The sequence below is a fragment of the Salmo trutta genome, chromosome 2 (genome assembly GCF_901001165.1).
Source record: "Salmo trutta chromosome 2, fSalTru1.1, whole genome shotgun sequence".
NCBI classification, from domain to species: domain Eukaryota; kingdom Metazoa; phylum Chordata; class Actinopteri; order Salmoniformes; family Salmonidae; genus Salmo; species Salmo trutta.
The window spans coordinates 25,786,742-25,799,640 of record NC_042958.1 but is presented as its reverse complement, the minus strand read 5'-3'; the positions used below and the strand labels follow the sequence as shown (position 1 = coordinate 25,799,640).

Genomic DNA, 12,899 nt, shown 5'->3' with positions numbered 1-12,899 from the left:
AGTTGGTAATTTAATGAATGAGGCTTGGAGCCCCATCACTCTACTACGTTTTAGCGGTGTGAAAACACTGATAGTAAACTTTGAAAACCTGTAACTATTTTCAGAGCCTTTGACCAAAGGAGCAGAAACAAAGGTAGTTTTATTCTTGTCCGAAACATGACTCCACATTCTAACTGTCATGGGAGTTCAGAAAAGCAAACAACTCAGTGTGTGCGAAGTGCCACTTCCCTTGTAAACCCTAGATGCCATTACAGAGCAAGTCAAAAGGCTGTATCTTGGGTAACTGTTGCTAAGAGTTGTCCCTGGACATGAGAGCAGAATGTGTCAGTGACATGTTTTAGGCCAAGGAACAGGGCCAAGGAGAACAACACTATGTTATGGTGGATATACTTTCAAATGAAAGCACTGCTTCACTGAGAAGAACATCTACTAAGTTAGAAGCAGTCTAAGCTACGTCGTTCCAGTTCCTTGGTTCTAATCCATAAGTGACTGAGAATAGAGAACAGTGAGTGTTTCATACAGAATAATAGTATTTTATTATTTTCATTTTCCGATACTTATTCCAAATTAGTCATGTTTATATTTATACGTGACTTTGAAGTAAAGATTTTATGTTTAGATTGAAACTGTATTTAATGTCATGTTGTAGAGAACGGAGTAATGCAATGTTTGGGGAAATGTTTTTTCTTTTTATCGCATTACTTTCAGAAGGAGATTTTCACGTGAGAAATCTTTTGTGACCACATAGGGTTAACCTACTTTTTTTTTCCCGACAACAACTGCGATGTAAATTATGAAGGGGTTCTGCCATTGCAGCCAAATATTTTTTCCCATGTTCATTTAATGGTGTACTTTAGCTTGATCTACTGTTGCTGTATATGTGGTTCAACACTACCCATAATTGGTAGCTGGACTGAACATTGGGTGTTCCGAAAGAGTAATGTCCAATTTTGCAAAAGTCATTAAGAAGAATGTTTTTTGTACTTCAAGCCACCACAAAAACTGGACAGCTGTGTGGGTATGTTTGTGTGTGTGTGTATGTACACATGTTTGCTTGTGAGTGTGTACGTATGTTCGTGTGTGCGCGTGTGTGTCTGCATGCCCTGCATACCACTCTTTTAATCAGTCTCTTTCTATTTGCCCTTATTAATGTACCAGTGCAGAGTAAGTTGTTTCAACACAACTCCAAAATGTATTTTGGGATTATAAAGAGCTTAATTACGAGAAAAAATGCAGGTTACGTTACAACACTATTGCGTGTTTAATTTGTTCTTAATCTGAGCGGTGAAAAGGAAACACACACAGGCGGCTGCATTGTTTCAGTCTGACTGGGTTCATACTAACAGTCTGCTGATATATACCTGCCTGATCCCTAGACAACATTGCGAAACATTACGACACAAGAGCCTGTCGGTAGTTAAACACTGAGAGAGGCATTGAGGCCTAGCTATGTTATGTACATCCTGCTTCTGATCTATGGATTGGTTTGACAGAGAATGTGTTCAAACAATATTTCCTGTCTTTTTTTTTTATGGGTTTGAGAAGGGTTTATCAAGGAGCGATGCTTGGCTCTCTGTCGGTGTAATTTACGGCCCAGTGTAAAATTAAAGACTGCCTCTTGTGTTATTGCAACCGTATTTCAAAGGGCCTTTCGCTGCCATTGAAAAGCTCTCAAAACATGTACACCCGCAAGTTGTATAATGATTTTGTAGGATTTTCTCTCATTCCCCCTCTCTCCTAACATTCTGTTCAGTACTGTATGTAACTTTCCTCTCCAGCATTCTTAATGGTGTATAACTTAGTCCCCTAAGCTTAGCAGAGGAAATTAAGCATTGAAAAGAAAGTATTTTACACTGGAAAACACATTAGTGACCCGTCTGAGTTTTTTCTAAAAAATTTTATGTCCCTCGGTCTTAAAAATATCCAAACGCCATTTCATTGCATCTCTTCAAATTTCATAAACTGTATTAAAACCTTGTAATATTGCATGAAAAATATGAAAACATCTTTATATGAGCAGAATAAAAACCACAACAATTTTTACAGCGTGTTTGCCTTGGTGATTTCATTAGACATTCAAAATGTTTCGCTTAGAGGTTTCGTGTCTGTCCCGTTTTTCAGAATGACTCAGTCTTGTGCTTTATGTCATTGTGTTATTGTGCTTTATGTCATGGTGTTATTGTGTGTTTTGTCATTGTGTTGTCGTGTGTTTGGTCATTGTGTTATCGTGTGTTTGGTAATTGTGTTATCGTGTGTTTGGTCAATGTGTTATCGTGTGTTTGGTCATTGTGTTATCGTGTGTTTGGTCATTGTGTGTTTTGTCGCCGTTTTATTGTGTGTTTTGTCATTGTGTTATTTATTGTGTTTTATCACAGTGTTATTGTGTGTTTTGTCATAGTGTTAATGTGTGTTTTGTTCTGCATTCTGTTCCCTGGTTCTGTTGGGGAGCTCTGTGAACAAGCCTTGTTCAGGAGAGAGAAGCTTTCAGGGGCCTCTAGCTTTCCCAGAGGAAGTGTCTACCAGAGCTAAGCAGAAAAAGCGCCAAGATGAATTGTCCTTCCTGTTTGAGTTGACATCTACACTTGGTATCTCACAGTTTTATAAGGATGGTGCTTTATTTTGTCCCTTTTACAAAATCAACACGCCCTCCTCTTTGCTTTACATCGCTTCCAGAGGGCTGTGGATTGTTTGCTGAAACCATAAATCCTTGTGGACAGCTTCAGCTAGCTTTCTGTATTAAAGGGGCTCTTTCATAAGACAAGCTTTGTGAAGTAAAATGATGTAAATTACAAAATGCGCGTGGTAGGTATTCCAGAGAATGGCCGTTGCCAGCTCCTAGCTCGTATGTATTTTAGGCTTTAAATCTCAAAATTCAAAAACCGTTTCCACTGTTGTTGCCATGTATACTCAGTCTACTCTTTGGCTTTGCACTGTCGGTGTTTGTTTTCATTTTCTGTGCTCTAAACGCTCAAACTGAACTAGTGAACAAGACAAGGGAGAGAGGGGAGAGAATAAATAGAGGGAGGGAAGGAGTGAGAGTGAAAGAGAGAGTGAGAGCAGCAGTCAGAATTTCAAACACTGCACCATCTCAGAAGAAAGATTTCTGAAGTTTCCTCTTAGTCATGCTCTATCTGTAACAGAATGTCAGGTTGTGGACTGGATGTGGTGTGCAGATGATACCACTAGCATACACCACTGGTGCTGCTCTCTGCAGCTAGCTACTGTATGTATGAAATACCTAGTGTGTTATGTGTTAGGCCTGCCTGGCGATATGACTCAAGCCTCTCTCTAAAGTCTGGTCTGGAATGAGGAGGAATGTCCAGTTCCAGCAGCTCTCTCAGGTTGGACTTCCTCTGTAGAGGTGTGTGTGTGTGTGTGTGTGTGTGTGTGTGTGTGTGTGTGTGTGTGTGTGTGTGTGTGTGTGTGTGTGTGTGTGTGTGTGTGTGTGTGTGTGTGTGTGTGTGTGTGAGAAACCATAGATTTAGAGAGAAAGTCTTACAGTACAGTAAACTTTCCACGAGTCAAACCCCCCAAATCATTGATTTGAAGCTCGGTTTTTCTCTTTTGAGAAAGAGATGGGCCGGGAACACAGCTGGGTCTGACAGCTAAATGGTCCTGGCTCATTGGAGGCCGTAGGGAACGTTGTTTACCTTGACTTCCCTTCCCCTCGACCCAGAGCTCAGCTCAGCTAAATGCAGCCTGTTTGTGTTGTTTGCCCATAGCATGGAAAGAGCAGGAGGCTGAACCAGGATGTTCGGTCCCAAATGGCACCCTATTCCCTATATAGTGCACAAATTTTGCCTCTGGTCAAAAGTAGCGCACTATATATGTAATAGAGTGCCATTTGGGACGTATCCAAGGGAACGCTGGGCCAGGGGTCTGAGTCTGTAATGCCTGGTTGGTTGTCAGACCCAGGAGCTTTTCTATGGGGATTTAGAGATCCTAACTCCTCAGGAAGCAGCAGCCCAACCCCGGAGCACTTAACACTGTGACACCTCCATGTGTGATGGGAGGGGATGTGTTTTTCATGCATTGCACATGCTAATGCAACACTGTGCAGCAGGGCAGGCCTCCCACTCCCCAGCTCAGCCTGAGAGCCAGAAAGCAGCCAGGGGAAGCAGCGTGCTCTGCTCCTGCTGCTCACTTCTCTTTTAGGAGGGCAAGACTCACAAGAGTCCCTCTGAAGTTCAAAAAACCTCAGACCCTTCTGATTCATTTCTCAAACAAGCGAGAGCAAGTGTTCATGTTACCATGGTTTGGGAATATTCTAACAAGTGGTGTATTATAGTCTTTGAGATCCCAGCTGGGGAGGAGGAAGAGAAAAAAATGCAAAGAGACACGCTTATCTTAGCCCATAACTGTGCGCTTGGGGAGACCTTATTTGGCCACGTCTGAATAACATGCTATGATGTTGGCAAAACGCTGCTTCTGGCACTTTGCAGGCATCCTCTCTTTTCACAAAAGAGACTTGTGTCTGAGCCTAGCTGCATGTTTTCTGGACCTTGTGTATATAACATTTGCGTTTCAGAGGTGTTTTGGATGCTATTTAAAAACCCGTATAAAAACCATATAAACTGATGTTACTACCACAGAAATACTAACTAACTGATACACTGATGCATTGAAAGAGACTCGTATTCATAAGCCAACTTACATTTTTTATTTTTTCCAATGCAGGGAATGAATGGGAATGGAATGGTGGTATTATTTTCTCAGCTTTTTGGGGGTTGTCAATGTTCTCCCAGAGTGTGTCAGTTTGTGTGCTCACTGCTCATACACAGAGAGGAGATAGAAGCCTCATCTTTCATCTGTTTTCCTTTCACTATTTATCTTTGAGCAGAACATTCTGGGAATGTCTTTCTCTCCTCTCTCTGGCACTGCGCTAGGCCACTAGCTAACCACACAAATGTGCGACACAGCCTTTTTAGTTTGCATGTAACACAAAAAGAGTCAAAGCTCAACCTCAACCTCACACTGACATACATTATGAACACAATGATAGCATGGGAACAGAACAGAGACCTGTAATGTCCCGACCAGTGGTAAACTCACTGTCAGGGCCAAGGTCAGGCTGGTTGAAATAGATGGAGATAAGAATCAATGATGCATGATGTGAGGATCTATTAGATTACTTTAGAGGCAGATGTTCACGTTAAAACACACGTACAAACACACACACGTGCACGTGCAGCACATGGAGATTCGTGAAGTGTCCACACTTGCACCAGCGAATAGCTAGCTTTTCGTGTGGCGTCGACTGGTAAGATGCTTCAGGGGGGCAGTCATGTGTGTTAGTAAGCCAGAGGTCCTGGGTCTGAGACGAATCAGGAGGAATTGGTACTCGCTAAGCAAGCAGCGTGACGTACTTTACACGCGAGCACACACAGACACACACACTATTATATTAATGATACAGTACAAACCTCATTAAGGATCTCCATGAAGAATGCCCTGCATGTGAAAGACAGAAGAATCCAACCTGGTCTCAGAGCATTTCGTATTATTCTGTACGTAAATCTGAAACACTTGATTTAATATGATATGTTACGTTTCATATGGTACAGTTGAAGTCGGAAGTTTACATACAGTTAGGTTGGAGTCATTAAAACTCGTTTTTCAACCACTTCACAAATTTCTTGTTAACAAACTATACAGTTTTGAGAATGACACAAATATTAATTTCAACAAAGTTTGCTGCTTCAGTGTCTTTAGATATTTTTGTCAGATGTTACTATGGAATACTGAAGTGTAATTACAGTGTCAAAGGCTTTTATTGACTATTACATGAAGTTGATGCAAAGAGTCAATATTTGCAGTGTTGACCCTTCTTTTTCAAGACCTCTACAATCCACCCTGGCATGCTGTCAATTAACTTCTGGGCCACATCCTGACTGATGGCAGCCCATTCTTGCATAGTCAATGCTTGGAGTTTGTCAGAATTTGTGGGGTTTTATTTGTCCACCCACCTCTTGAGGATTGACCACAAATTCTCAATGGGATTAAGGTCTGGGGAGTTTCCTGGCCATGGACCCAAAATATCGATGTTTTTTTCCCGAGCCACTTAGCTATCACTTTTGCCTTATGGCAAGGTGCTCCATCATGCTGGAAAAGGCATTGTTCGTCACCAAACTGTTCCTGGATGGTTGGGAGAAGTTGCTCTCGGAGGATGTGTTGGTATTATTCTTTATTCATGGCTGTGTTCTTAAGCAAAATTGTGAGTGAGCCCACTCCCTTGGCTGAGAAGCAACCCCACACCTGAATGGTCTCAGGATGCTTTACTGTTGGCATGACACAGGACTGATGGTAGCGCTCACCTTGTCTTCTCCGGACAAGCTTTTTCCCGGATGCCCCCAAACAATTGGAAAGGGGATTCATCAGAGAAAATGACTTTACCCCAGTCCTCAGCAGTCCAATCCCTGTACCTTTTGCAGAATATCAGTCTGTCCCTGATGTTTTTCCTGGAGAGAAGTGGCTTCTTTGCTGCCCTTCTTGACACCAGGCCATCCTCCAAAATTCTTCACCTCACTGTGCATGCAGATGCACTCACACCTGCCTGCTGCCATTCCTGAGCAAGCTCTGTACTGGTGGTGCCCCGATCCCGTAGCTGAATCAACTTTAGGAGACGGTTCTGGCAGTTGCTGGACTTTCTTGGGTGCCCTGAAACCTTCTTTACAGCAATTGAACCGCTCTCCTTGAAGATCTTGATGATCCGATAAATGGTTGATTTAGGTGCAATCTTACTGGCAGCAATATCCTTGCCTGTGAAGCCCTTTTTGTGCAAAGCAATGATGACGGCACGTGTTTCCTTGCAGGTAATCATGATTGACAGAGGAAGAACAATGATTCCAAGCACCACCCTCTTTTTGAAGCTTCCAGTCTGTTATTTGAACTCAATCAGCATGACAGTGTGATCTCCAGCCTTGTCCTCGTCAACACTCACACCTGTGTTAACGAGAGAATCACTGACATGATGTCAGCTGGTCCTTTTGTGGCAGGGCTGAAATGCAGTGGAAATGTTTTTGGGGGATTCAGTTCATTTGCATGGCAAAGAGGGACTTTGCAATTAATTGCAATTCATCTGATCACTCTTCATAACATTCTGCATTATATGTAAATTGCCATCTTACAAACTGAGGCAGCAGACTTTGTGAAAATTAATAGTTGTGTCATTCTCAAAACTTTTGGCCACGACTGTAGTTTTGGCAAGTCAGTTAGGACATCTACTTTGTGCATGACACAAGTAATTTTTCCAACAATTGTTTACAGACAGATTATTTCACTTATAATTCACTGTATCACAATTCCAGTGGGTCAGAAGTTTACATGCACTAAGTTGACTGTGCCTTTAAAGAGCTTGGAAAATTCCAGAAAATGATGTCTGATAGGCTAATTGACATCATTTGAGTCAATTGGAGGTGTACCTGTGGATGTATTTCAAGGCCTACCTTCAAACTCAGTGCCTCTTTGCTTGACATTATGGGAAAATCAAAAGAAATCAGCCAAGACCTCAGAAAAAAAATTGTAGACCTCCACAAGTCTGGTTCATCCTTGGGAGCAATTTCCAAACGCCTGAAGGTACCACGTTCATCTGTACAAACAATAGTACGCAAGTAATAACACCATGGGACCACGCAGCTGTCATACCACTCAGGAAGGAGACGCGTTCTGTCTCCTAGAGATGAGCCTACTTTGGTGTGAAAAGTGCAAATCAATCCCAGAACAACAGCGAAGGACCTTGTGAAGATGCTGGAGGAAACATGTACAAAAATATCTATATCCACAGTAAAACGAGTCCTATATCGACATAACCTGAAAGGCCGCTCAGCAAGGAAGAGGCCACTGCTCCAAAACCGCCATAAAAAAGCCAGATTACAGTTTGCAACTGCACATGGGGACAAAGATCGTACTTTTTGGAGAAATGTCCTCTGGTCTTCCAAATGGACAATGACACCAAGTATACTTCCAAAGTTGTGGCAAAATGGCTTAAGGACAATAAAGTCAAGGTATTGGAGTGGCCATCACAAACCCCTGTCCTCAATCCTATTGAAAAGTTGTGGGCAGAACTGAAAAAGCGTGTGCAAGCAAGGAGGCCTACAAACCTGACTCCGTTACACCAGCTCTGTCAGGAGGAATGGGCCAAAATTCACCGAACTTGTGGGAGGCTACCCGAAACGTTTGACCAAAGTTAAACAATTTAAAGGCAATGCTACCAAATACTAATTGATAGTATGTAAACGTCTTACCCACTGGGAATGTGATGAAAGAAATAAAAGCTGAAATAAATAATTCTCTCTACTATTATTCTGACATTTCCCATTCTTAAAATAAAGTGGTGATCCTAACTGACCTAAGACAGGGAATTTTTACTAGGATTAAATGTCAGGAATTGTGAAAAACTGAGTTTAAATGTATTTGGCTAAGATGTAAACTTCCGACTTCAACTGTATGTATTAATTTGTGGATGTCCATCATCCATTTCGTATGATACACTATATATACAAAAGTATGTGGATATCCCTTCAAATGATTGGATTCAGAAATTTCAGCCATGACCGTTGCTGACAGATGTATAAAATTGAGCACACAGCCATGCAATCTCCATAGACAAACATTGGCAGTAAATTGGCCTTACTGAAGAGCTCAGTGAATTTCAACATGGCACCGCCATAGGATGCCATCTTTCCAAGTCAGTTCGTCAAATTTCCGCCCTGTTAGTGCTGCCCCGGTCAACTGTAAGTGCTGTTATTGTGAAGTGGAAACGTCTAGGAGCAACAACAGCTCAGCCGCGAAGTGGTAGGCCACACAACCTCACAGAATGGGAGTGCTGAAGCGCGTAGTGCATAAAAATCGTCTGTCCTCGGTTGCAACACTCACTACCAAGTACCAAACTGCCTCTGGAAGCAACGTCAGCACAAGAACTGTTCGTCGGGAGCTTCATGAAATGGGTTTCCATGGCTGAGCAGGTGCACACAAGCCTAAGATCCCCATGCACAATGCCAAGCGTCGGCTGTAGTGGCATAAAGCTCGCCGCCATTGGACTCTGGAGCAGTGGAAACACGTTCTCTGGAGTGATGAATCACGCTTCACCATCTGGCAGACCGACAAACTATTCTGGGTTTGGCAGATGTCAGAAGAATGCTACCTTCCCCAATGCATAGTGCCAAATGTAAAGTTTGGTGGAGGAATAATGGTCTGTAGCTGTTTTAACGCTTCAGCATATAATGACATTCTAGATGATTCTGGGCTTCCAACCTTGTTGCAAGTTTGGGGAAGGCCCTTTCCTGTTTCAGCATGACATTGCCCCAGTGTATAAAGCGAGGTCCATACAGAAATGGTTTGCCAAGTTCGATGTGGAAGAACTTGACTGGCCTGCACAGAGCCCAGACCTCAACCCTGTTATAGCAGCAAAGGGGGGACCAACTCCAAATGAATGCCCATGATTTTGGAATGAGATGTTTGACGAGCAGGTGTCCACATACTTTAGGTCATGTAGTGTACGTTACAAATTAGAATTTGTATGATATGTTACGAATTGCAATTCGTAGAATATAATCTGAATTTGAAAAACATATATGTTGCGAATTCCAATTTGTTATGGCTAACGTTAGCTAAGTGGCAAACACTAACGTTAGCAAGCTGGCCAATGTTAGCTAAGCTAAGGGTTAGGGTTCAGGTTTAGAGTCAGGTTAAATGGTTAAGATTAGGGTTCAGGGAAAGGTTAGCTAACATGCTACGTAGCTAAAGTTGTGGTGATGAGATTCGAACACGCAACCTTTGGGTTGCTAGATGTTTGCATTATATGCAGAGAGAGAGAGACAGAGATGATGGCTTTATTTGCCTCGTCGTCCTCGCTTAATATAGTCATATTCATAGCCTATCGAAGCCTATAAGGCCCGAGAGAGAGTGAATAACTAAAGCTCTCTCCTTCATAAGACTGTTTCATGAAATGTCTGAATCTATTCAATGGATTTAGGTATTTAAGAAGGTCTTAGGATCATTTCCTTTGTACACAGGATACTGTCTAGAATATTGTTTGCTGTGCTTAAAGGATACTCAGATGACAGGATGTGTCATTTCAACACTGACAAGTTGGGACATAATTGGTTGGTTGTTCAAACACCGCTGCCAAGCCTGAGTCAATATTCTAGGTATACATGACTTCAAAAACAAAATTTGCCATTTTACAGCTTTAAAGCTTACTTTTGAGTTAGTACTCAATGTAGAGCCTGAAAAGTATCCAGAATATACTGTATGATTAACGCACTGTCAAATAATCATTTTGTTTGGGACTCGTGAGCTTTCGAGTGTTTAGCTTTGAGATCTAAATTAGCCTGTTTCGTTCATTATTGATGCAAACCAGAAAGCCTCCAAACTAAGTTGAGTGTGGCTTAAGAGAGCTCAATGGTACAACATTGTGATTTCATGAAGGAGCACACATTGAACAAATTTAAAATATCCATTGCGCTGGAGTGTTTGTGCCTGCATTTACTTTTATTTTGATTTGGGACTGCAGCTGCCCACAAGCTTGATGTAGTCACTTTTTGCTCACGAAAATAGGCAAAGATAGCATACTAAAACCCATGCTATACCATAGCCACAGTGGGTTTTATTGGCAGACTTTTCCATTTCCAAAGGTTTACATGTTGTGACAGTATAATAAGTAACTCTTTTGAACACAATAAAAACGTTTTAATGTATTATTTTGATGTAAAACCCAAAATGTGGGGCCCAAAAAAAGCTGAATTTCTGGGGAGAGAAAAACCCAATGTTCTGCAAACAGATCAAACAGCAGATCCATTATACAAGTGGCAGTAATAGTCGGATATAATCTGACCTTTGGAGCAGTGGAAGGATGTCAAGTAGTGTGGTTGCTTCGTGCTCAGGTTTTTAATGCGTAGCCACGCTGCTGCCTGCTAGACAAACGCTTTCATCTAAACAAACTTTGCAGAGAGAGGCAGAGACGGGCAGGCATGTGCTGCTTGCAGCTGTAACCCATGCCCCATGCTCATGGCCTGGTTAGGAGGTTAAAACAGGACACACAGAGAAAGACACGCCACTGCAGCCTGACAGACTACGCACAGCTACTGTATACAGACTTTGCTGAGTTGTAGTGCTGACCATAAGCAAACTACTTGATACTTACAGTGTCCACAAAATGAATACATTTAATGTAAATGCCATATCCACATTGATTTACCGATAGTTTCATCATGATATTGAATGAGAATGAACAGATTGTTACATTAGCGACTTTATCTCCTACATTAGCGACATTGTCTCCTCTATCTCCCCTGCTTCTGATTGTTACATTAGCATCTTTAACCTGTCCTCTCCTCTCTCCCTGTACTGTAGCTCCTGTTGGGTATGATGGGCTCCACTGACGAGGTCCTTCAGGAAGCTGCCGCTGGCTGTGTGGCTAACATCCGCCACCTGGCCCTGGCCAATGAAAAGGCACGGTACGGTTAAACAACCACAATGAACCCCTCCCCCAGAAGCTACTGTGACCTCATCGTCACTTTCTGGGTACGATTGGATGTCGTTGTACCAGATCTACTCCAGTAGCCTTCCATGCACAGAGACTCATCTCACTATCCCTCTATCCTTTCCACCCATCCCACAGAATATAAGAGTGATTCCTTCTGCCTCCATCAGTAATAGCAGGAAGTGTTTATTCTATCCTACCCATGAATTTGGATGATTATTTCATTTGGACTTCATACAAACATACTGTATAGGAAAACTATCTCACACTTCCTCTTGTTTTTTTTCTCTTCTCAATTTGATAATAGCAATAAATGCTTTCTTTCTCCTGTTTTGTGCCCATGCCAGATACCCCACCACTGTTCCTGAGAGTGAAGCAGTTTAGAGCATGTACTGTGCAGTCACATTCCTTACGCAATCCACACGAGACACTGATATCTAAACAAGACCACATCTGGCTGTGTTACTCACTTCAACACAAGCACCTTAAAACTGTAAATATGTCTGCGAAACACAGACACAAGCTCCAATGAGCCATTGAGAGATATTGGGAACATAATGCATTGTTGGGTCAGTATATTATATGAGCTGAGCTTATTTGCTCAACAGTGGGTCTGTCTGTATGCAACTCAAGATACTCAGAAATTCAATAAACTTTGACATAAACGGGCAAATACAGCGATAACATTGCATAATGCAATAGAAGGTCCCTCCTGCACTATAAATATGAACCTAAACATGTAATTGGTACAAGCAGTTTCCTATTCATCACAATTACTTAATGTATGTTCCTGTTGCATTATGGGTAGGCATAATCATTAAAGGTAATTGGGAAAATGTATGTATATACAGTACCAGTCAAAAGTTTGGACATACCTACTCATTCAAAGGTTTTTCTTTATTTTTACTATTTTCTACATTGTAGAATAATAGTGAAGACATCAAAACTATGAAATAACACATATGGAATCATGTAGTAACCAAAACAGTGTTAAACAATTCAAAATATATTTTAGATTTTAGATTTTTCAAAGTAGCCACTAGCCACCCTTTGCCTTGATGACAGCTTTGCACATTCTTGGCATTCTCGCAACCAGCTTCATGAGGTAGTCACCTGGAATGCTTTTCCAACAGTCTTGAAGGAGTTCCTACATATGCTGAGCACTTGTCGGCTGCTTTTCCTTCATTCTGCGGTCCAACTCATCCCAAACCATCTCAAGTTATTCTAGACCTCAGCTGTATCTGGTAATGAATGGTGTGGCTGTTGAACAAGTTGAGGAGACTACAGTCTAAAGTAACAGCAAGTAATTTAAACTGTCATGGTCAAAACATATAGATTCAATGGTTGTAAAGATGGGGAGAGGTCTGTCCGTAATAAAGAGATGCTCTGCTTTTTTGACACCACACTCCGAAAAGCA

The 12,899-nt window shown here is 41.8% G+C and overlaps 1 protein-coding gene across 3 annotated transcripts in view; it reads left to right on the top strand.

Moving 5' to 3' along the window:
- The window catches only part of odad2 (outer dynein arm docking complex subunit 2), a 74,320-nt gene extending 61,993 nt beyond the window's left edge, over nt 1-12,327 (top strand). For 2 of the 3 annotated variants that reach the window (XM_029699381.1, XM_029699389.1), the window contains 2 exons: nt 11,353-11,456; nt 11,830-12,327. In XM_029699381.1, coding sequence (XP_029555241.1) covers nt 11,353-11,456; nt 11,830-11,866 — 141 coding nt within the window. In that variant the 3' untranslated portion in view covers nt 11,867-12,327. The other variant, XM_029699397.1, reaches the window with a different exon arrangement.
- Nucleotides 12,328-12,899: the final 572 nt, after the last annotated feature.